This window comes from Dysidea avara, chromosome 15, assembly GCF_963678975.1.
Source record: "Dysidea avara chromosome 15, odDysAvar1.4, whole genome shotgun sequence".
NCBI lineage: Eukaryota > Metazoa > Porifera > Demospongiae > Dictyoceratida > Dysideidae > Dysidea > Dysidea avara.
In genome coordinates this window covers 12,402,288-12,427,318 of record NC_089286.1, presented here as the reverse complement: position 1 = coordinate 12,427,318, position 25,031 = coordinate 12,402,288, and the positions used below count along the sequence as shown (strand labels likewise).

The following is a 25,031-nucleotide window of genomic DNA, read 5'->3' as shown; positions in this document are numbered from 1 at the left end:
TTATGTCTGTAGAGTTAGCGGGGTTTTTTTTTTGTTTGTTTTTTTTCTTCAAGGTAAATAGTTTATTTTTCCACATTTTGCTTGGATGTCTATTTCCTTTACCTGCTGAGACAGTTTGCTGGCTACTTGAGGTAGTGTCTTGTTTGCCAGTATGATGTCAATGCCATCCCTTTCTATAACCTGCTGTACTTGGTTGTATAATTGCAGTAAGTTTGTGGCGTTTACGTCTTTACTGTCTTGTTTTAAAGCATTGAATGCAGCTACAAATAAATAATGCTCGTGTTCTGTCCAGAGTCCACTGATGGTCTGTTCATTATGACTTTTCATAAATTTCCAGCCTTTTTTCAAGTATTCTTGTTCAAAGTGTCTTGGTCTCTTCTTCCTTTTTATTTCCTTACCTGAACATTTATTATGTACATCATCGTCATTGCCATTATCACAATGTAAGCATTGGCAATTATCTGTACACAATATCATTGCCTTCAAACAAGGACATCTGGATGAATATCGATTGTTTTTTGTACAATTGTGATGATTGCTATCAGGTGCTGGTTGACCTCGCCCACATCTACAAGACTTGTTTTTAGGTTTTGTCTGCTTATCATCGCTTTTAGCAGGAACATCAGCTTCATTAGTGATGCAATTCTCTTCCATTAGCTTTACCACAGGGGAATAGTGTCCACTGCCGTCATGTCATAGATTCCTTGGAAGCAATGGCACTATGTGGGTTAACAGTGAGGTAAGGCCAACTTGGTATTGACGTAAACACTATTATTTGTAAACGCAGTACATTACTTAGCCCAAGCAACATCGCATCCCCTAGTGAGGTAGTGTAAATACCACTGGCCCTGTAATTATCAGCATCTTGCTCAAAGTTAATGGTGTCATCCAGAAAAGGTATATATTCTTGTTGATTTCCAATCCATTCATCCACCATTAGATTCCTCAATAACCCCACACACAGACTATCAATTCTGATACCTATTGATTGTAAATGTTCTAGCAAACATAAGTCACTACTTGACTGTAACACCTGCCTAAGGTAATGTATTACTGATGAAAATAGACAATCACCATTCTTAGGAACTTCACAGATAGTGTCAATCCACATGATTTCAGTATATTGATTAGAGTGGCCTCACTGCAGTCATTACCCTGGATACCATCTTCCTGTCTACGCATATTGGAGCATTCTTCAAGGAATGGCATTACTCGGCCAACAGGCACATGTGAATCCGACATCTTATTAAGTACTTCCTGTGCATGTAAAAGACTAAGTGCATCATGTAATGCATTGTAAACTGAATCTTCATTAGTAAGTTCGATTTCTTTATGGGTAAGCTTATACTGATCTACTGTCTGTAAAGTATTCCATGTGTCAGAGCTGAAGCATTTACCTGACAAAGGTACATTATCAATTAGGTGTGTCCTTTTAGAAGATACACCTATACCAAATTTTGGACCTTCATAGGTGGGTAATGCATCACTACCAAAGCTTGACATTAGATACTGGGATATGCTGGATGAGTCATTGTCATTCCGCTTGTTATTCCACATGTGTAGAAACACAGCTATCAAGGCCACAGCTACTTCAACTCCCAAACGATTACCAGAAAACCTTGAGTTTAAAGACCTGTGAAAATTTTCATTCCTGTTTGTACCAAAGTGAGCTGGAATACCACTGAGACATCCCCTGTTGATATGAATTTTGAGGTTGTTGATTTCCTTAAACACTGCTGTTGTTAGTATGGGATTTGAATTCTGGTCACATATAGAAGTCCATTTAGATAAGTACACCTGCAAGTTCTGCAACAGTTTGTCAGGAGAAGGCGTGGGCTGTTTTCTTATCATGCCATTATCACCGCATGATCGGAAGACCAGACGAAAATCTTGTAGTGCTTGAAAGAAGTATGGGTGTTTCTTTGATATAGCTGTTGATATTCTTTTAACAGCATGAAACAAGTCTAATTTAACAGCTATATCATTACCAAGACTACCAGTTAACATATTCCTCCACATACAGCAATTATCAATTACTACCATTTTAATATCGTTCCTGGTTTTCAAATGTTCAATGCCATCATGAATTGCTGAATAGGCAGTTCCCATTGTTAGCTGCCAGTACAAAACTTCGCCATTTTTGTTTTGTATGATAAACAGAGAGTCATATTGTGGAACCCACTTGCCACAACGATAAATTCCCACATAAGAAGCAAGTTTAAATGTATGGTCACAACTGATCATTTCACCTTTTATCGTTGACATTTGAGATGACATGAAACCTTTAACTTCATTGTAGGTAATAACAAAACAATTTATGATGAGATCAATGCTCAAAAGTGTCACATGATTGTCAGGGCATTCTAACGCTTCTTGCAGCTGAGATTGTTTGTTCATAACCCTCCGGATCAGATGAGTTTGAATGGACCACTTTACGAGTTTATGAATGTCATGAAATGAAATTCCCAATGCACAATGATGAAAAATAGTATATTGTAGTTCACGGGTCACACCAGCTTTGTGTAGGAGAAAGAATGGAATCACACACCGTTTGTTAAACTTGACCAGAAACCTAGGATCACTAGTTGCTATGAAATGTCCATTGGGACATCTGTAAATTTTACACACCAACAATACGCATCCTTCAAGACCATAAATACACCGAGGGTTATATCGTTGTTGTGATCCATCCTGCCATGTCAGAAACTTCATGTGCTTGTCGCATCCAGCCTCATTGCTTGACATTGAACTTTGAAAACTGGCAAATATATCAGGGAATTGTAAGATAGGATCCCAGATTATCACTCCAGGAAAGTTGTTATCAATACTGTGATCAGCAATCTGTTATATACATTTAAAAAAAAAGGTGAATGGCATTTCATAGTACAGGGCTAAGTGTGTGTGATCCATCCTGCCATGTCAGAAACTTCATGTGCTTGTCGCATCCAGCCTCATTGCTTGACATTGAACTTTGAAAACTGGCAAATATATCAGGGAATTGTAAGATAGGATCCCAGATTATCACTCCAGGAAAGTTGTTATCAATACTGTGATCAGCAATCTGTTATATACATTTAAAAAAAAGGTGAATGGCATTTCATAGTACAGGGCTAAGTGTGTATCCTTACTTGTCTAGGAGATTCAATATCACCACTACTTTGACTTTGCATCCAAATTACTGAAAATTGGGTAGTACTTAAGACACATGGTCCCTGTGTGTTCCTTTGATGTTGAGCTATTACCAGTTGAACATAACTGGCCCATTCCGACTTGAAGTGTACCCCTGACACGAATCCAATAGTGCAGAACATTGCTAAGTAGCAATTGAACAAAGTCACCAGTAAGACTAAGCTTGTCATTATGAGATCGTAGACTGTATGACTGTCATTTAAGCTTACCCTTTATATAGGAATTCTAACGGTGATGACATAATGGGACAGCTACAGGTGGTGATGAACTATACAATGATTGTGCTAATTTGTTATGTTTCCTTATTATGTCAAGTGTTTCTTTTAAACATCACAATAACAAGTGCAATGGCAATCCATGCCAGTGATAATTCGAACTACTGTATACGTCCTACGATATTACTACCTCATTCATTGGCGACATTCAACACCTTAAAAATTTTTAAAAAGGCATTTAACTCAATACTTGCAATTATGTATAGCTAGGCAATAGGACTGGGTTTAGTGTATAGAGCCATATACAGTCATGTTTGTCAATCTATCTTCACAAACAACAATACTATTATAGTTAGAACATCTTTAGCTAGTGACAGGGAGTCGTGGATCTGGACATAATAGGGTTAGGTTAGGTGATGATAAAATGTCAATAGGTAGAACCCAAATTAATGTAGGCGTACCCTAAGGTTGATGGTTTGGAGTCAGCATGCAGTTTACCAGGTGGTCACCAAGGTGCAGGTAGCTTCAATGGTCAGCTGGTGATTGACACTTCTGTAGCTTGATTATGTCTTATGTCTACCCAAGGGTTTCTCAGTATCCTGACAACACAGCATCTAAAAATTAATGTTCATTCAACACCATCATTAACACATTTTTTTATTCTCAGAAGTGGCTACACATACCACAAATCATAGCACTAGTGGCAAATAACACAAAACAAATATTAGTCAACCACCCCTAACCTTAAGGCCCACAAGCCATCCAGGCTTTGATAGTTATTGTTGATGGTTACAGTGCAACAGAGCGCCCCTTAGGGTTCTCAGTGGTTCAGTACACATATGTGCCCCAATTTTGCCAAACAAGTCATCTGGATTATAATTATGTGGCATTATAAACAATTTGCTGTGTCACCATTTAGGGGCTGTAGAACTTTCAAACTATTTCACATCTAAGTTGTGGCAATTTAAGGTGCTAAAGACTATCCGGATGACTAGGAGTTAAAATTGATTTGCACAAAATATTAATAATAATAATAAATATTCATAAAAATTTTTTTTTTTAAATAAGAAAATAAAGAGCACTTGAGTCAGTCATCGTCCACCTTCCAGCCCTGAAGTGGTCCTAGATGAGTTGACTGAGTTGTATCTTCCTCGAAAGTATCACTCACCCTGCAAGGGAACAAAGCATATGTCAAGGGTGGTAAGGTGCACTCATTCGTACATTAATGCACACCACAACACACACAAAGGAGCCGACAATGGCAGATCACAATTTTTTTTTGAAGCCCACCAATAGATATAGGGTTTGTGTCTGTGGTCGATCAGCACATGCATTTGTTTGAAGCCAACATTAATAGTCCATCATTAACACCCCTTCCATCATCCTTTCATACATTTGATGGGACTATTAGGGCAGCATACATACACACAGGTGAGCAGCACATGCACATCTGGTAGCTGGTTGTCAGCTGGCAAGTGCGACCGTGCGTGTGGGTAACCCTAAGGGTGACATACAAGACAGTGGAAACTCACAGTATTTTATGTCCGTGTGTGACACATGGTTGATGGATGACGCCATCACAACACTGGATGGATTGACCGAGTAGTGTCTTCCTTCAAAGTAGCACTCACCCATAAGGACCGCTGCAAGGGAACAAAGCATATGTCAAGGGTGGTAAGCTGCACTCATTCGTACATTAATGTAGACCACGACACGCCACTCTTCAGCAACATTGCCATACCTCTGGAGTCCAGCAACACCCTTAATGCGCTACTGGAGGTAATGAAGAGCACACTGAAGCACAATTTTGTAGCAGGTGAGCCAGGCTATTGCATGGATGAGGTCTTACACATTGGTTTGTGGAGCAGGTGTGCTATCAGTAGCAGCGGGCATCATGGCTCTCCACTATGACACCGTGCTGGACCTGAATGGTTCGTGTCTGATTCCATTCTTGTTTGGAGACACCGAGACAGGTATGTGCGGTGTGATCTTAGCGAGGCCGACTGTTATGTATAACCCTAAAGGAAAATCCACAGCCAGAGTGCACTCTGTCTGTGTTTGGACAGAGAGAGGTCAGCCACCTCATGAAGATGAAGGGGACTTCCGATAGTCTGTGTATGGAGAGAATAAAGAAATCCACTCTGCCGTTTGTCCTGGATGATCCAAAAAACATGGACGACATTGGAGATCTGCTGATACAGCTGTGCAACGGCAAGCTGACCGGAAACATGCGGACAGGACTTTACAAGCCGCGTTCAATCCCACTTTTGTGCTGCAATTTTAACGTGTGCAGCGTAAGGAGGTAAGAGTCAAAATAAGATTAAAATAAAACTGTACAAAGTTGATAAAGCATCAATGACCTGTTAACGATGGTTGGTGGTAATATTCTTCTGTCCCATGTGTAGGTACATGTCAAGAGCGCTGCTGATACCCTTTGATAAACCGGCCGTGGGACTGGTTAATGAAATTGAGTCTGCTGCGTTCAGTGGCATGCAGAAATGCTTCATCGGCAGTCGGATGGGCCATCAGTATGGGTGAAGCGCTCAGGAATGATGTTGCTTAGGTCCACAATGAACTTTTCAAGAGGACTATGAGCAGACTGCCCGGGGTGGATCCCAGACTGGTGACCGGGTATACGGTGTGCCTTTACTTTGCAGAAAAAGTAATAGTGCAGTAGTTAGAACATACCGTCTGTTGAGACAGCACGCATGTGCATGTGTACACTGTGCCTGATCGTAATAACCTTTGCAGCTTGCTGTGGAGAGTAACTTTGGCTACCTGATGGATGAACTGGAGGAGTTCATCGAAGAACGGGTATTGCCCATCTTGTACCCTACAGAACCACAACGCCTAGCTGAGCATTCCCTTGACCCTCTGGATGCTAAAAAGGCAGTAGTCCTCAGCACCATAGAAGAGGCAGTGAGTTGGGCAGAAAAAATGGTGGAGGAAAAAGGAAAGCATGTGGTGAGCGGATTGGGCACGTGTGGTTTATACTTAGGGTAAATCTTAATACAACACACAGGTATTACAGAGCATGCGGACAGGGGTAACGCTCCAAGGGAGAAGAGCCGTGGCAATCTGCCTCGAGGACATGGCGCAAGCTCTAACAAACAGCGCAACCGTTATCAGGGATGCAGTCAAATGCTGCAAGATGGGGGCTAACAACGTGGCAAGAGACTTTGTGCCGAAAGGAACCAATAACTGCACTATAAAGAGAGGCACAAATTCCAAATCTAGAAAGTGCACGGTAGTTTGGCAGGACACACTACCGGAAAACATTACCGTAACAGTCTGCCAAGGTGATTAAGTTTTTGTGACCTTGTGGGGACATGATCAATATTACTTACACAGCTACCAGTGTGCCAGTGGGGGTGGAACCCAAGACTGGGCCATTGACTAAACCAGCCAGCCCTGATGGTAAACGCAGGCTTCTTATAATTCCAAACTAATATTGTCTGTGTCTACAGGTAGCACAGAGCCTGTGGATGACAACAATCGTACAATAATAGAACCAAAGGATGATCAATTTTCGGCAGGTGAGCACACTAGCCACGCATGATGTCATGGTTTATTTAACATTGGACAGGTGAGATCACTAGTAGCAGCGATGACGAAGAGGGTCATAATGGGCAGGACAGCGAGAATGGAAAAAGGCGTACAACAAGGAGTAGCTCAACCATTCCAACAAAGAAATGGAAGAAGAATCTGGATCCAAACAACCCTTTGGACTAACTAAACCCACACACACACACACACACACACAGTACAATTGTACACCATTTATAAACTAAATAGTAATTGTTGTTCTATATACAACCAAGACTCACAGTGTTATTTGATGAACCATTTTTGTCGGTCTCCTCCCGATTACAACCCGCCTTAGGGTTGGACGAAAACCACCTCGCCTTTCCTGCAATCTGTATTTGGGATGGCGAGCACCTATTGGGATGTTCACAATAATTGTAACAATTGGATTAGGGACTTGACGTAATGGCTAAGCAAACTAGCATATTCAGGTTAAAGTTTGTCCACACTGCCGATGGTCTACATGTGTCCTAAAGTAGAAAATAACAAAATTAATATGTATCAGCGGCTTGCCACGGTGGGAACAAATTAATAATCCAATGTTGCAACTAAAGGGACATCTCCAAACTGATTTTGGTATGCTTGCTAACTCCTGACCCCCCCCCCCCCCCCCCCTTAACGTCACACAGTGGAAAACAATGTATTAATACAAAACTCATGTCTCCAGCTCACAAGAATCCTTACTCTGTTCTCCAACATTTCAGTCAGAATAAACTCAAACCCACAATCACAGATAATAACTTCCAATGCACATTCGTAGCCTTCCAACTTACCTCGATCCATTGCGTGCTTATACACAAGTAAGCCATCCAAGTGTTCAAATATAATTCATACGAGCAATTTATTAAATAAATAGTAATAGAACACTATTGCTCTATACCCAACACTCACAATGTTATTTGATGGAACCATGATTGTCGGTCTCCTCCCGCTTGTAACCCCGCCTTTCCTGCAATCGTTATTTGAAACAGTGTGCACCTATTGGGATGTTCACATCAATTGGATTGGGGACTTGACGAACTGATGGTTGAATCACTAACCTATTCAGGTTTAAGTTTGTCCGCACTGCCGATGGTTGCCGATTGTTTACACGTTTCCTAACAAATAAATGAAGGTTGGGCGAAACCACAATTTCCTCACCCAAGTATGGAAACATCCACTTCCATGTAAACAATCACCACTAATACACGAGTTGAGTTCAGTGCCACGCTATTCACACCGCCATTTTATTTATGTGTGCACGTGCATCTGGTGAGGTGGATATGGCACACGTGAGAGCATAGATTACTATGTGAAGGTATAAACAAGTTTTAAACAGTTTACAATACAGAACACAAGTTAATTAAAACTTGAAATAATATATACACAGATCTGAAGCAATGTGTATGAGTATTACAAGTTAATCTTTGCCACAGCCGGCTTTGCTAGACTTGGGATTCCAGTTCACTGCAATGTGGTGAGTCGTCAGTACAACAGATGAGACAGTGATGATACGGATGTCTATATTGGATGATTAATGACATAAGCAAGTTAATACACAATACACAATATTAGTAATAAGCAATTATTAATATTATTACAAAATTCTGACCAGCATTGGCTATCTAGCATAGCTTGTTATACGGCTAGTGCATAAATGGAGTAGCTAGCTTGGATTTGATGAATGAAATAATGTTTATGTGTATGGGGTAGCAATATATGATATACTATAGGAGACTACTATAGAGACTATAGGAGACTACTAGAGACCATGGGAGACTGCTAGAGACCATGGGAGACTACTGGAGACTACTAGAGACTATAGGAGACTGCTAGAGACTATAGGAGACTGCTAGAGACCATGGGAGACTACTAGAGACTATAGGAGACTACTAGAGACTATAGGAGACTATCGGAGACTGCTAGAGACCATGGGATACTATAGGAGACTACTAGAGACCATGGGAGACTGCTAGAGACTATAGGAGACTACTAGAGACTATCGGAGACTGCTAGAGACCATGGGAGACTGATAGAGACTATAGGAGACTGCTAGAGACTATAGGAGACTATCGGAGACTGCAAGAGACTACTAGAGACTATAGGAGACTACTAGAGACTATAGGAGACTACTAGAGACTATAGGAGACTACTACAGACTATAGGAGACTACTAGAGACCATAGAGACTACTAAAGACCATAGAGACTGCTAGAGACCATAGAGACTGCTAGAGACCATGGGAGACTACTAGAGACTATAGGAGACTACTAGAGACCATGGGAGACTACTAGAGACTATAGGAGACTACTAGAGACTATAGGAGACTATCGGAGACTACTAGAGACTATAGGAGACTACTAGAGACTATAGGAGACTACTAGAGACTATAGGAGACTACTAGAGACTATAGGAGACTACTAGAGACTATAGGAGACTACTAGAGACTATAGGAGACTACTGGAGACTATAGGAGACTACTAGAGACCATAGACACTATAGGAGACTACTGGAGACTACTAGAGACTATAGAGACTACTAGAGACTGCTCGAGACTACTAGAGACTACCAGAGACTATAGAAGACTATAAGAGACTGCTAGAGACCATAGAGACTATAGGAGACCACTAGAGACTATAGGAGACTACTAGAGACTATAGGAGACTACTAGAGACTATACGAGATCGCAGAGAAATACTGAAATATAGCTTTAAATACTGAAATAATGTATTTTATTTCTTTATAATTCGTGTGTGCAACACGAAGACACCACCTGAATTTTAGCCAATCAAATTAGTATTATAGATTTTTGTCAAGAGACCTTGACAAACAAGTGTAATACTAATTCTATTGGCTAATTGCTAGACGTATTTCAATATAATACGTCAAGCTGCTATTGAGAGTATTATACAGTAACACATTCAGTTGTTGGATTAGTACATAAATCTGTCAGTCGTTTACCAAGTTATGGCTTGACTTGCCAAATGATTCTTGAATCTCTAGTACTTGCACAAGCTCAACTTGGTGAAGAACTTTTACAAACCCCTGGCTCTACCACCTTGCAGACAGATGGGACTACCAAGTTTGGTGAACATTTTTCAACTTTTGATGTTAGGACCGAAGAAGCAGTTACATACACTCTTGGGATTAGACACATTTTTTCGGGATCTGCGCAAAACACAAAAGTTTTCCAAGAAATTCTTTCTTATGTTGAAGGTGTACAGCGAGCATTAGGTAAAAACTCTAGCTCAGCTGAGATCATTGCAAAGCTTAAAAATACTATTGTCTGATCGCCATTCTGCAGGGAAACTTTTTAATGAACTACTTGCTGAGTATAGAGCAGAAATTTTGCCCACAGCCATAACTTATTGGCCAGAGGGAAGCGTTTCTTCCATTAGCGCTGCTTCAAAAGTGAAGCCAGAGAAAGTGGCCATAGGGGAGAAGTGTGAGGTTGGCAAGAGGAAATATATAGACACTACATTCCAGGCAGTAAAATTGAAATGGACAAGCTCAAAGACAAGTTTGTCACTGGTGAATGGGTTTCACCGGGTATCACTCCAGCAGCACCAATTACAAAAAAAAGGAAATATAAAGAGAGTAGCAACGAAGCAGAAAAGCCAACCATAAAAAGAAAAGATGCAGTATGCAAATCAGAATAAACTGTATAATCACTTATATTTTACAATTTACAGGTACTATTTTATTCGTTACACCTACCTCTGAAGTAGGGTGTAGTTCTCTACAGGTCCCAGCAACTAGTTCCTCAAGATCATCCGTAATACCTGCACAACACCAGTCAGCTTGCCACCAGTGACGACATCAACCAGTTCATCACCAGTGACGACACCAGCCAGTTCGCCACCAATGATGATGTCAGTTGGTTTGGCTGCAGTGACGACGCCGGCCAGTTTGGCTATAGTGATGACGCCGGCCAGTGTAGTGAAGACACGAGTTAGTGTGCCACCAATGACAGCACCTGTCAGTTTACAAGCGGTAATTCTTCCAGCTGTTACATCTGCAGTGGTGGCATCATCGACTAGTTACAATTCAACACCCTTACCATCTTTTAGCAGCTTCCCTTTTGTACCACCTACTACCACAACAAGCAGTATCACACCGGCTCATTAGTTGAAGAAATGACATCTCTACAGACTCGATGAATTAAGATACATGGATGCCGGTAACTGGGACCCATACAATGAGCTTGCATACATCAACTCAGGTATCACGTTTTCATCTTACAGAAATGTATTCATTGTTATTACATACAGGCTCCGAGGATGATGTACCCTACGCCTGTAACAACAATGGCAACATCAGCATCAACAACAGCACCAGCAACAACAATATTGGCATGTTCCTGAGATAGATTGGCATTTGACAGTACCTTTGAAAAGTTCTCCTGTTGCTAATCTTCTATGTAATTTTATCCAGGACAACTCCCTTGTTCAGCTGGTATGTCATCTGACTCAAGGTGATCATACTTGTTTGTTCTGTTTTTGTTGTGGTGTTTCCTATAGTTTTATTGTGAACAACAATTTTGAGTATGCCAAAGCGTGGAAGAGTACCAGGGGGAACTCCACCGTCCAAGGAAGGGAAGAAGTCAGCTAGTTTGTGTGTTACTTGTAGTAAGGAGTCAAGTACTGATTGTGTTGAATGTGATTGGTGTGAGAAATGGCAATTAGAAGCACTAGCAGATATATAGGATCGTCAGCCCACTGAATCAAATGTCATGTTTTTGTGTACTGTGTATAAACCAAAAGTCGCACTAGCCCTGAAGTTCTTCACAGACATACAAGATAAGCAGGATGAAATGGAGATTAGACTAACGGAGATAGAGGACAATCTGAAGAAATTACAACTTGTGGATTCAATAGAAGTAAATCCTAGTGACCAAACACAGCCCACTCTTCAAACAGAGCCGGTTTCTCAGTCTAAAGAGCAAATATCTGAAATGGTGTCTTCCTACATTAATGAAGAAAAATCTAAGAGACATTTGAATGTTATAGTACATAATGTTATTGAATCAACATCTGAGGATCCTGAACTTAGACGTAAGCATGACATTGATTCTGTGTCATCCAACCTATCTAGCAGTACTGTGGAATCACCTACCTTAAGCACATTTAAACAATGTATTAATTATAGCTAAGTACAATCACTACAATTTATTCTTAATTTAATCTGTTGTACTATATACTCCATATGGAGGTTTCTGTACAGTAAACAAATAATAATAATATGCAGCACCTGAAACTGACACAGTGTATGTTTCTGTAAAACTAGACGTGTACAGTTATGGAATGGTAAGTGTGAGAACGTGAGAACTCACCAACTACGCTTCACTTACTATTTTGGCAACTTGTAGGTAGCTCTTGCAACATACCGTATTGCCTCGAATTACGGCCCGGGCGTTTATTTCCTTCAAGCAACTTTTAACCCCGGCTACTAAACGAGACCGGCTACTATACGAGACCGGCTACTATACGAGACCGGAGTTTATTAGCTCTGGTGAGTTTAGAAGACCATGGCAGCTGGTGAGACGAGTGAAGCGAGTAGACTACGAAGTGAAGCAGACTACGAAATCTATAGCGTGGTTCGAGGCCACCATGTTTATAAAACAGTATGGAGACCAGTAATAGGAGAGCAACTCTACCTCGAACAAGAGTACAGCAATCCATATGATGATTTCGCCGTAGCTGTAATTAAAGATCACCAGATAGTAGGCCACATTCCAGAAAATTTTGCAATGATCACGTGGCGTTTTATTTCACATGGGGGCTCTGTATACTGTCGTATTACTGGAAGAAGGAAGAAAGGAAAAGGCCTAGAAGTACCTTGCAAATATATTTACTGTGGGCCTTCAAAGCATGTAAAAAAACTAAAGAAGCTCCTTACAGAAGCTGATACTGACAAAGATTGACTGAAATGTATGCATGTTGTTATTGGCAAAAATCAATAATTTATATTAATGATTGAACATGATTAGAATATGGTACAGTATATACATGATAAGAAAATCACACTGAAAATGATGTATTGTACATAGAATACATGCAGTAACTAGCTATGGTCCTGAGCACTGCCGTCACTCACTACCAGACATGGGGCCAAGTACATTTAACAGTACTTAAGTAAAGTACAAGTACTTTTGAATTTTCCAAGTACAAGTACAAGTACTCCAGCAGCAATCAAGAGAATACTTAAGTAAAGTACAAGTACATGCTGGAAGTACTTAAGTAAAGTACAAGTACATTTTGCTGTAGTAAAATATATGCTGTATTCAGTGTATTGTGGTATGTAAGTGTGCCTAGGGGGGTTGGTTTTTGTCAACTATTCTCTCTCTTAAACTCTTAAAACGCACTGACTTGAACAACAGCATTGGCGACATCATTAATCGTGGCAACATGATACACAGTAAGGTTGGGGAAGGCAGTAGAAGAATCACAAGAAGTTGTAAATTGCACCTTCATGCAATTTTGATATTTTCATTGTATACCCACTGTGTACAAACTATGTACAATGTTTGCAGTACTTACAAGTACTTACAAGTACTTTAAGTACTCAAGTACATACAAGTACTTAGCAAAGTACTTGAGTATAAGTACAAGTACATTTGGGAAATTAAGAAAGTATTTAAGTAAAGTACAAGTACTTTCAAATCTGTACTTAAGTGTACTTAAGTATAAGTACTCATGTACTTGGCCCCATGTCTGCTCACTACTGTCATTGTCGCTGCTGGTTGTTTCTGAATCTTCATCTAAATCTTCGTCTATTCTAACTTCATTACTTTCAGCTTCTTCTTCATCTTCCTCTGCAAACGGATCGATGTCGCCATCCTGCAATCGTTGTAATAACTGGCGTGATTTCTCATCTAGCATCGACTTCCCATCTGCACATGGTTGGCCTTCCTTAAAGCAGTGAATGAGATTATCTTCTGCACCACTAGTGGCTGTTGTAATACCACAAGACTTGAAGGAAGCCTTAATGGTCTCACAGGAAATTTCCGCCCAGCTAGATTTTATCCATTCACAAAGCAAAACTCTTGAAGGTGCCTTCAAATTGCCACCACGTGTGAATTGGTGACCAGCTGAATCAGCCATCCATGCATCATACCGACTCCTAACTTTGCTCTTGAAAGCTGCATTCCATACCACATCAGGGGCTTGAATGTATTTTGTACAACCACCTGGCACAATTGCTGTTTTGAGTCGCAATCGAGAAACCTCTGCTTTGACAGTACTGCTTATGTGACACTTGTACGAGTCCCAAACAAGGAGCCTCTGACCAAAGCTTAGTGCACCAACAATGCTTTGCAAATAGTCCACTGTAAGCGCATCGTTCATCCAGCCATTCGCACTGAATCGGACAACAATACCAGGGATCTTTTCTAGTGCTTTGATCAACCTAGTACTTTTTCCTTTAAAAACTATAAAAGGCTTCAACTTCATGCCACTAGTCCTAGCTGATAACACCACTGTGAAGTGGTTCTTTTCATTTCCAGTCGTCTTCAGAGGCACAGAACGTGAACCAGAAAATGTGACGGTAGTGACTGATGGCATGTCCATCCAGCATGCAGTTTCATCCATGGCAATTATATTTTGTTCACTAAAGCTGGATTTTATCATAAGATGTCGTAAATGAAGGACAAAATTTACCAGCTTTGGAATGCAATCAGCTGGTGTTGACTGAGCCAAAGTAGTCCTCCTCCTCAAAGATAAGTTCTTGCGTTTCAGAAAGCGATACAACCACCCACGACTTGCCTTAAAGCAATCAGAACTGGACAATTCCTTGGCCCTTATTTGTATCATCCTCAACGAAATCCGAAGATTTTGTCCGCGCATTTCAACAATCCAATTGAAAAGCTCTTCTTCCATTTCAACATCGTCTACTTTTCGGCCGGCTCCTGTAAGCCTTTTTCGAGAGCTGTTGCCTTTCTTCTTTTGTTCTGTAAATGAGTCCTTTTGCTTACACCATTCACGGATTCGTTTGGCATCAACATTGAAATGTCGTGCGGAACCTTCCTTACTGTGTTCTTCGGCAAACTTTACAGCTTTTAACTTGAAGGTAATATCATAAGAAGCTTTCCGCTTTGCCATTTGATATCAGGTGCAAACCAGGTGGTACTGCCCAAATTTATTAGAAACTTAAAAGTACCCGGCGTTTATTCGAGACCCCGGCGTTTATTTCTGTAGTTGTGCTTTTACCCCCGGCTACTAAACGAAACCCGGCATTTATACGAGACCGGCCGTAAATCGAGGCAATACGGTACATGGGTAAAGAGGCACATGACAAACACCAAGTGATACAAAGTTGGTATGAATACCGTATCATTACTTATGTAAAATGAAGTTACAAGTCCTTTACTGGTAAGGATAACAACTATATATTAGTAGCACTGACACAAAGATTTTATCTATATGCACCTAACATTGTAGTAATACATAAATTGACCCCTTCATCATACAGTGAATTGGTAATGGCTACCAACAAGTTAAAGCTTATATAAGTTAAATAGCCATGTGTATCACAACTTGCAGTACTTTACACACACACCTACACACAGACACACACAATTAAGTGCTATCCTACTAGAAGGCTAGGCCTGTAAATACAAGGAGTCAGAAGCATATCTATAACCTAGAGTTAATAATAGTGGGAGGAAGAGTGTGTAAAATGAGGGTGTAGAGCAACCTAGATTTTTTTCGTATTTTTACATGTGTTGATGTTTTGTTTTCACTGACTGGACTGATTCCGATATGTACTTTATTGATATGATACTAGCCATACTTGTGGCATGTGTTCCAATGTCGACCCCGGTATGTCTTTCCTCGAGAAGTGAAGAGCATCGAGAAGAGTTATTAGCGTGTCCACGAAGATTGCTGGAAGCCTCACTGTCAACAGACATCGTCAGTGGAAGCATTAGTAAATTCCTGCCACGATGTGGAGGAAGAAACTCCTGTTCAAGAATTGAGTGCACATCAATTGGAATGGGTGTGTGCTGTCAAAGAACCGAAGTTTCCAGAGTTGCAGTTCTCCCGTGGATATGCGCTCGACGGTAACCATTACACCATTCAACGGTGTAGTAGTAACAATGACTTTAGTGTTATGGTTACACTCAATATGTTAAGGTAACACCTCAGAGTGTAATCAGAAATGTAATGGTGAAACCTTTCAGAGTGTAGTTGCTACACTTTCACACAGTGTAATGGTTACTGTACTCCATTACCATGGTTACCCTTCTAGGCATTGCACAATAGTTACTCATAGTCTATGTCCGAGTCAATCTTATCACTACTTGATCTTGACTGTCACCAGGTATAAACACAGTGACTTGGTTAAAACATGTCTCAGTGACCTATGAACTGGCCCAGGTGGCCAGTTAAGTTCATCAATATCGCTAGTGTTTTTTACATAAACTACAGTGTCAGTTAAATGATCTCGTTTGGCTGGCGCCTTGTGAGCCACACGAGCAGTAAGTCTGGCAGGTAACTTCTTCTAGCTGAACTCTGTACTGGTTTCTAGTTTCTAGCTGATCTCTTGAATTCTTTTCAGGGTGACTGCTCTATTAGAGTATCTCAATCTCGCACTTGCTACACCAAGTTGGATTTCGTATTATAACTTTGTGGCTTTAAGTCTGATTCTTCTACACCATTGAAGAGCCTCAGCTTCCAGATGACTTCCAATGTATTGTATTAATACAGCACCAGGATTATCAAGTAAGTGATAAGCAATCCTCTGAAATTTATTACTGTGGCTGTTATCCGCTTTCGCAATGTTAAAGTAGTATTTCTTTACTTTGTCCTCTGATGCAGGAAGTAATTTGCACCCATTTTTATACCATCTATATTGATCACATCTCCAATCACCTGAAAATATCCAAGAAGATACATAATATAGAATGTCACATTATACCAAATAAAAAAGTTAATTACTGTATAAATGTCTGGTGTGGTTATACATACTACCATAAAACAGTCTACCTAGAGCAGACGTATATTAAGATAGTGCAACAACTTCATGCTAGTGTTATTTCAATTAAGGCTTTCACATGCACCCATATGGTTGATTTAGCTAAATCACAAAAATTATTTATGTTATGTTTTATTGTATAAAGCTACTTAACCACATTCCTTTCTGTAGCCAAATATCTCAGTACGGTTACCATATTTACTTGTACCTTTGAGCAATTGAAAGGTATTCAGCATGCATCATTTTTAAGCATAGAGTGGTGGTCAAATTTGCAGTCATTGTATTGATTTTATGAATAAATGCCATGACATTTAGCCAAGTATAAATCCAGCATATAATATAGTACTAGCAAATTAATATCACCACTAATGAGAAACAGTTCAAGCCTATACATTACGAATTGCAATTTCTGGGTTTAAAACACTGCCATGCTTCAAGAAACCGCTGACTTGTGTCTCTAGGTAGTCTCAAAATAACAAGGGTGTTTCTCATTAGTGGTAGGGTTTTCTTCATTGAAACCACTGCATTTGCTTTTATAGTCATGAGGGGCTTTCTCTTTCAATTCAGCAATTTTTTGTACACCTAAAATCAAGACACACGGTAGTGTGTCGTGCGGCCCAAGAAGCCGGCGCGTAACACCCGTGAGTATATTGACAGGAAGAAAGAAAACGCAATTTTCGCACCTCCGTAGCTCTGTGCATCCTTGATGAAACAAGACGATTTTTGCTGTGGACATTCCCTCCAACTGTAGCAGCTCACATTCCAAATTTGAGCAAAATCGCTTCGCGCGTTCCCGAGATATGCGACTTCAAAAATTGGCTCAGTTTCTTCATTTTTTTTTCTTATTTTTCTTTTTCTTGTCGCACACTTACAAAAACTGCTATAAAACGCGAACGCCATATCCGATTGCCTTGAAATTTGGCACACAGAAGGGGGGTATAAAGGCGCATCTCGGTACCAACTTTGGCTGGAATACGATAAACAGGCAAAGAGTTATGAGTGATTATTCACGAAAAATAACACCAATATGTTGTCACGCCTACAGAGTAAACCGCGTATGGGAAGAAGCTGAAAATCGGTGGGTGAATAGGTTAACTATTGAACCTCAAACCTTTTGTGGTTTGAAAGAAATCGAGTTAAAAAACAGGAAGATACAACGAAAAAACCAACAGTGTGTAACAATTACGCAATCGAGATTAGCTAATAAAAAAACGACTACTTGCCACGCCTACCAGATAAACCGCTTGGGGTAATGCTTTGAAAATCGTTGTACAGATGGAGTAATCATCTTAGAAAGGCTCATCAATGGTGTAGAAGAATCAGACTTAAAGCCACGGAGTTATAACACGAAATCCAACTTGGTGCAGCAAGTGCGAGATCGAGATACTCTAATAGAGCAGTCATCCTAATAGAGCAGTCACCCTGAAGAGAATTCAAGAGATCAGCTAGAAACAAGAAACCTGTATAGAGATCAGCTACACACAAGTCACCCTGTAGAGAGATCAGCTAGAAGAAGTTACCTTGTAGGGAGTTCATGCAACTATGGAAAGGGATAGTTCAGCTAGAAAAAATCACCTTGTAGAATTCAGCTACAAAGAAACCATCATGTAGAGAGTTCAGCTACAAACAAATCTCCCTGTAGAGAGATTAGCTAGAAGAAGTTACCTTGTAGAGAGTTCAGCTACAAAGAAACCATCATGTGGAGAGTTCAGCTACAAACAAATCTCCCTGTAGAGAGATCAACTAGAAGAAGTTACCTTGTAGAGAGTTCAGCTTCAAACAAATCACCCTGTAGAAAGATCAGCTAGAAGAGGTCACCTTGTAGAGAGTTCAGTTACAAAAAAACCACCATGTAGAGAGCTCAGCTACAAATTAGTGACTTTGTAGAGACATCAGCTAGAGGAAGTTACCTTGTAGAGAGTTCAGCTACAAAGAAACCATTCTTTAAAGAGCTCAGCTGCAAACAAATCACCTGTACAGAATTCAGCTACAAATAAATCACCCTGTAGAAAGATAAGCTAGAAAAAGTTACCTTGTAGAGAGTTCAGTTACAAAGAAACCACCATGTAGAGAATTTAGCTACAAACTAATGACCCTGTAAAGACATCAGCTAGAAGAAGTTACCTTGAGAGACTTCAGCTACAAAGAAACCATTATTTAAAGAGCTCAGCTGCAAACAAATCACCTGTACAGAATTCAGCTACAAATAAATCACCCTGTAGAAAGATGAGCTAGAAAAAGTTACCTTGTAGTGAGTTAAATCAGTTACAAAGAAACCACCATGTAGAGAATTCAGCTACAAACTAGTGACCCTGTAAAGACATCAGCTAGAAGAAGTTACCTTGAGAGAGTTCAGCTACAAAGAAACCATTATTTAAAGAGCTCAGCTGCAAACAAATCACCTATACAGAATTCAGCTACAAACAAATCACCATGTAGAGAGATCAGCTAGAAGAAATTTACTTGTAGAGAGTTCAGCTACAAAGAAACCATCATTTAGAGAGTTCAGCTTCAAACAAATCACCTGTAGAGAGTTCAGCTACAAACAAATCTCCCTGTAGAGAGATCAGCTAGAAGAAGTTACCTTGTAGAGAGTTCAGCTACAAACAAATCACCCTGTAGAAAGATCAGCTAGAAGAAGTCACCTTGTAGAAAGTTCAGTTACAAAGAAACCACCATGTAGAGAGTTCAGCTACAAACTAGTCACCTTGTAGAGACATAAGCTAGAAGAAGTTACCTTCTAGAGAGTTCAGCTACAAAGAAACCATTTTGTAAAGAGCTCAGCTGCAAACAAATCACCTGTACAGAATTCAGCTACAAACAAATCACCCTGTAGAGAGGTCAGCTAGAAGAAATTACCTTGTACATAGTTCAGCTACAAAGAAACCACCAAGTAGAGAGTTCAGCTACAAAGAAATCACCCTGAATAAAATTCTGCCACAAACAAATTGCCCTGTAGAAAGATCAGTTAGAAGAAGTTACCTTGTAGAGAGTTCAGCTACAAAGAAACCATTCTGTAAAGAGCTCAGCTGCAAACAAATCACCTGTACAGAAATCAGCTACAATCAAATCACCCTGTAGAGAGATCAGCTAGAAGAAATTACTTTGTAGAGAGTTCAGCTACAAAGAAACCACCATGTAGAGAGTTCAGCTACAAAGAAACCACCATGTAGAGAGTTCAGCTGCAAAGAAATCACCCTGTATAAAATTCTGCCACAAGCAAATTGCCCTGTAGAAAGATCAGTTAGAAGAAGTTACCTTGTAGATAGTTCAGCTACAAACAGATCTCCCTGTAGAGAGATCAGCTAGAAGAAATTACCTTGTAGAGAGTTCAGCTACAAAGAAACCACCATGTAGAAACTTCAGCTGCAAAGAAATCACCCTGTAGAAAATTCTGCCAGAAACAAATTGCCCTGTAGAAAGATCAGTTATAAGAAGTTACCTTTTAGAGAGTTCAGCTACAAAGAAACCATTCTGTAAAGAGCTCAGCTGCAAACAAATCACCTGTAGAGAGTTCAGCTACAAACAAATCTCCCTGTAGAGAGTTCAGCTAGAAGAAGTTACCTTGTAGATAGTTCAGCTACAAACAAATCTCCCTGTAGAGAGATCAGCTAGAAGAAATTACTTTGTAGAGAGTTCAGCTACAAAGAAACCATCATTTAGAAAGTTCAGCTTCAAACAAATCACCTGTAGAGAGTTCAGCTACAAACAAATCTCCCTGTAGAGAGATCAGCTAGAAGAAGTTACCTTGTAGATAGTTCAGCTACAAACAAATCTCCCTGTAGAGAGATCAGCTAGAAGAAATTACTTTGTAGAGAGTTCAGCTACAAAGAAACCATCATTTAGAAAGTTCAGCTTCAAACAAATCACCTGTAGAGAGTTCAGCTACAAACAAATCTCCCTGTAGAGAGATCAGCTAGAAGAAGTTACCTTGTAGATAGTTCAGCTACAAACAAATCTCCCTGTAGAGAGATCAGCTAGAAGAAATTACTTTGTAGAGAGTTCAGCTACAAAGAAACCATCATTTAGAAAGTTCAGCTTCAAACAAATCACCTGTAGAGAGTTCAGCTACAAACAAATCTCCCTGTAGAGAGATCAGCTAGAAGAAGTTACCTTGTAGATAGTTCAGCTACAAACAAATCTCCCTGTAGAGAGATCAGCTAGAAGACATTACCTTGTAGAGAGTTCAGCTACAAAGAAACCATCATTTAGAAAGTTCAGCTTCAAACAAATCTCCCTGTAGAGAGATCAGATAGAAGAAGTTACCTTGTAGAGAGTGAAGCTACGAACAAATCATCCTATTGAAAGATCAGATAGAAGAAGTCACCTTGTAGAAAGTTCAATTACAAAGAAACCACCATGTAGAGAGTTCAGCTACAAACTAGCCACCTTGTAGAGATATCAGCTAGAAAAGTTACCTTGTAGAGAGTTCAGCTACAAATTACCTTGTAGAGAGTTCAGCTACAAAGAAACCATTCTGTAAAGAGCTCAGCTGCAAACAAATCACCTGTACAGAATTCAGCTTCAAACAAATCACCCTGTACAGAGATCAGCTAGAAGATATTACCTTGTAGATAGTTCAGCTACAAACAAATCACCCTGTAGAAAGATCAATTTGAAGAAGTTACCTTTTAGAGAGTTCAGCTACAAAGTAACCATTCTGTAAAGAGCTCAGCTGCAAACAAATCACCTGTACAGAATTCAGCTACAAAGAAATCACCTGTAGAGAGTTCAGCTACAAACAAATCTCCCTGTAGAGAGGTCAGCTAGAAGAAGTTACCTGGTAGAGAGTGAAGCTACAAACAAATTACCCTATTGAAAGATCAGCTAGAAGAAGTCACCTTGTAGAAAGTTCAGTTACAAAGAAACCACCATGTAGAGAGTTCAGCTACAAACTAGCCACCTTGTAGAGACATCAGCTAGAAAAGTTACCTTGTAGAGAGTTCAGCTACAAAGAAACCATTCTGTAAAGAGCTCAGCTGCAAACAAATCACCTGTACAGAATTCAGCTACAAACAAATCACCCTGTAGAGAGATCAGCTAGAAGAAATTACCTTGTAGATAGTTCAGCTACAAACAAATCACCCTGTAGAAAGATCAGTTAGAAGAAGTTACTTTGTAGAGAGTTCAGCTACAAAGAAACCATTTTGTAAAGAGCTCAGCTGCAAACAAATCACCTGTACAGAATTCAGCTATGAACATATCACCCTGTAGAGAGATCAGCTAGAAGAAGTTACCTTGTAGAGAGTTCAGCTACAAACAAATCTCCCTGTAAAGAGATCAGCTACCTTGTAGAGAGTTCAGCTACAAAGAAACCATCATGTAGAGAGTTCAGCTGCAAAGAAATCACCACTGCCCAAATTTCAAGGCAATAGCTCTTTCCAATCTGAAGTTATCAATCGTCAAATTGGCAAATTGGATGTGTGGAAGGCCCCTTTTTGCAAATCCGGTCACATATGTATTATATATATAATTGTACATCTACTGATAAAATATTTAAAGTACGTACATCTACTTCATCTTTTCTTCTTCCTGTAGTAAAGAAAAAAAACATAGGTTTAAAAAGTCCCAAAGCTGGCCATAGGCTGGCTTTGGGGTATACAAATACAAAAAGAAATGAAATCTAATCCAAAACAGGCAAGCTGTAAAAAAAGTGTGCGGCCCTCAGAAAGGCTATGGTGAAAAAAGATGTGAAATCCAAGGTGGCGGCCAAGAAATGGCTGTGATGGTAGGTTAATGGTAAAAATTTTAATAACGACAATTCAGGTGAATTTTTGTGCCGCTTCACAAAATTTACCTGAATTTTCATTATTAAAAATTTTACCATTAACCTACCATCACAGCCATTTCTTGGCCGCCACCTTGGATTTCACATCTTTTTTCACCATAGCCTTTCTGAGGGCCGCACACTTTTTTTTACAACTTGCCTGTTTTGGATTAGATACCTATATCTTCATGGTTGTGGATATATGGTTATATATTCTGACCCTTTGCTCTTCACTGGCCATTGCTGTCAATGATCAGCATTGTTCTTAATGATCTGCATGCTTACATACTTAGCACACTTCTGCTTGTAGAGACAGTTACAGTTTTTCTTCAACTGCAACTTTTTTGGCATAACTGATATTCATCATATTAAAATTATTTGGTATATTTGCACCCCAATTTGGTTGCATATAGGCACAATAATATCATCAATACAATATTGTTTATCTAATGAAGCTACTATTATTTATTTATTATTATTATGTGAGACCCCTTTTAATTTATACAGGTCTATGAACACTAGGGATGTGCTGGAGATGGTTCAAACACTGTGGACAAACACACAAATTAAGATCAGATGTGTGGTATGTCTGTTTTGTGAAATTTCAACCACTGACTGGTGGTCTGGCTCCTTCAATTTCCGCTAATCCATTTTGAAGCCTATTTCTCGCCCACCCCACCACTTTTTAGGACTTGTGATACTGTACAACACTGGGGGAGGATTTCTGCAGTAAAATTGGAGTTTTGGTAATTTTATAATATTCTATATCTGGCTGCCTGTAAGAATTTTCTTGTTGTTAATGCTGCATTTGATGTTGGATGGAATAATATTATTATTGTATAATAATGTGTATATATCAAACAAACAGTAGTTCAGTGGCATTCTGAATAAGTTATGAATTTGATCACATGTAAGTCTAGACATACTCTATGAATACTATTAAGGAAATGGTTTAGCTAATTGGCCATTATTATTAGATAAATGGTTTGGGAAGTGAAACACTCAAGCAGGTGCTTACACATCAAGACGAATACTAGAAAGAGCCAGCTAACTAACTCTTTATGCTAAAATGCAGTTGCCATTACATGCATGGCATGGGTAGTTGTATGTGAGCTATTATAATAGTTATTATTTCGTGCCTCTGGTTCCGTTCGACACAAAATTAGTTAGCCATAAAGATGACTCGAAAATACATGAATCCATGCATGTACTTACGTACTCTTGTTATCATCATCTGTTGCACAGAATAGAAACACTTCGCCACTCTTAGGTTTAACTGGAGGAAGTTCGGAGCAACGTTGTAATGAGTTGACTTTTCCACCGCTAAGCTGGGTTGCGCACGAGTAGCGCACCTTACCCCTTAGTTACCTGCGGGTTGCGCATCTCCATGACAACGTGCACTTAATGTGTAGGAGTCTACAACTAGAGAGCATGTCTAGTAAAGCTCAAAGTGACCAGTTTCTGGTTGAGTCTGTAATGTCAGGGAGAAAGAAAGCGATAGATTGTGACGAGGCGTACAACATATAAAACACAGACTGGACCTGCGCAATGCTACAAATGTACTGGTCCGGTCCAGTCCGTAAATTATACCCTACCGTGGTGTGGGCTAATGGTATAGACCCTACCCTAAGCCTGTTTGACACCAGGGTAGCCAGCTACAGCAGTTCCTTGTTTTCTCCTCTGCTAAGACTTGTTGCTCCATGTGTAGTACTCTGGAACATCAACATACAGTAGTGTCCTGGCAAAGTTGTCAACCTGACACAAAGCAAAAAATTCTGTCAAAGTGGTTTTAGGAGGGTTTCCAGCTTGATCCCTGGCAGTGTCCACATGAAAGTGTCCATGGTGAATTCCTTTGCTATCTTAAAAATTTGCACATAATGGTTGTCATTGTGTAATAGCTGGTTGATACTGCTGACAATGTCTGTCTTCAAACCACCAACTATTTGACACCTAGTGGCCAGCTGTGATCCTTGGTTGTCAATAATAAATTTGACAAAATTTTGGGGATTCGCCCATTGAAGGAACTACACTACCAATACGATGGTAAACCTGGCCCTGTATTCTAAAGGATGGGTTGAAGCCAGGCATTGTCATTTCGTTGCACCCAAAGCTGGTCATTTGGAATGCAGAATTATATTTTCAAATGTTAGCAAGAAAATGTTTACTATCACTGTTTGTTCCTTCATACAGATGAAGTAAGCGGTTGACCTAATGGCTCCAATTGAACATTACCTTTCAAGCAACAAAGAGGTTCTGTTTCTCCTTCAAATTTAAAGCACCACAGGGTGTACACTACACTAAGTGTACCAACAACAGTGAAGTTGA

The 25,031-nt window shown here is 39.8% G+C and overlaps 1 protein-coding gene across 3 annotated transcripts in view; it reads right to left on the bottom strand.

Annotated features, from left to right (window-relative positions):
* Positions 1 to 25,031, bottom strand: part of LOC136245830 (uncharacterized) — a 38,292-nt gene that overhangs the window by 3,512 nt on the left and 9,749 nt on the right. The window contains exons 1-5 of one of the 3 annotated variants that reach the window (XR_010696147.1): positions 8,030 to 8,483; positions 7,881 to 7,967; positions 7,232 to 7,459; positions 4,937 to 5,047; positions 4,456 to 4,573 (exon numbers count right to left, since the gene is read on the bottom strand). Coding sequence is in view for 1 of the 3 variants with exons in the window: in XM_066037303.1 (XP_065893375.1) it covers positions 7,232 to 7,343; positions 7,881 to 7,967; positions 8,030 to 8,086; positions 8,130 to 8,155 (282 nt within the window). In the remaining 2 variants the exon portion in view is untranslated. Of the gene's footprint in view, positions 1 to 4,455; positions 4,574 to 4,936; positions 5,048 to 7,231; positions 7,460 to 7,673; positions 7,843 to 7,880; positions 7,968 to 8,029; positions 8,490 to 25,031 lie in introns of those variants that run through there. The other 2 variants (XM_066037303.1, XR_010696148.1) reach the window with 2 other exon arrangements.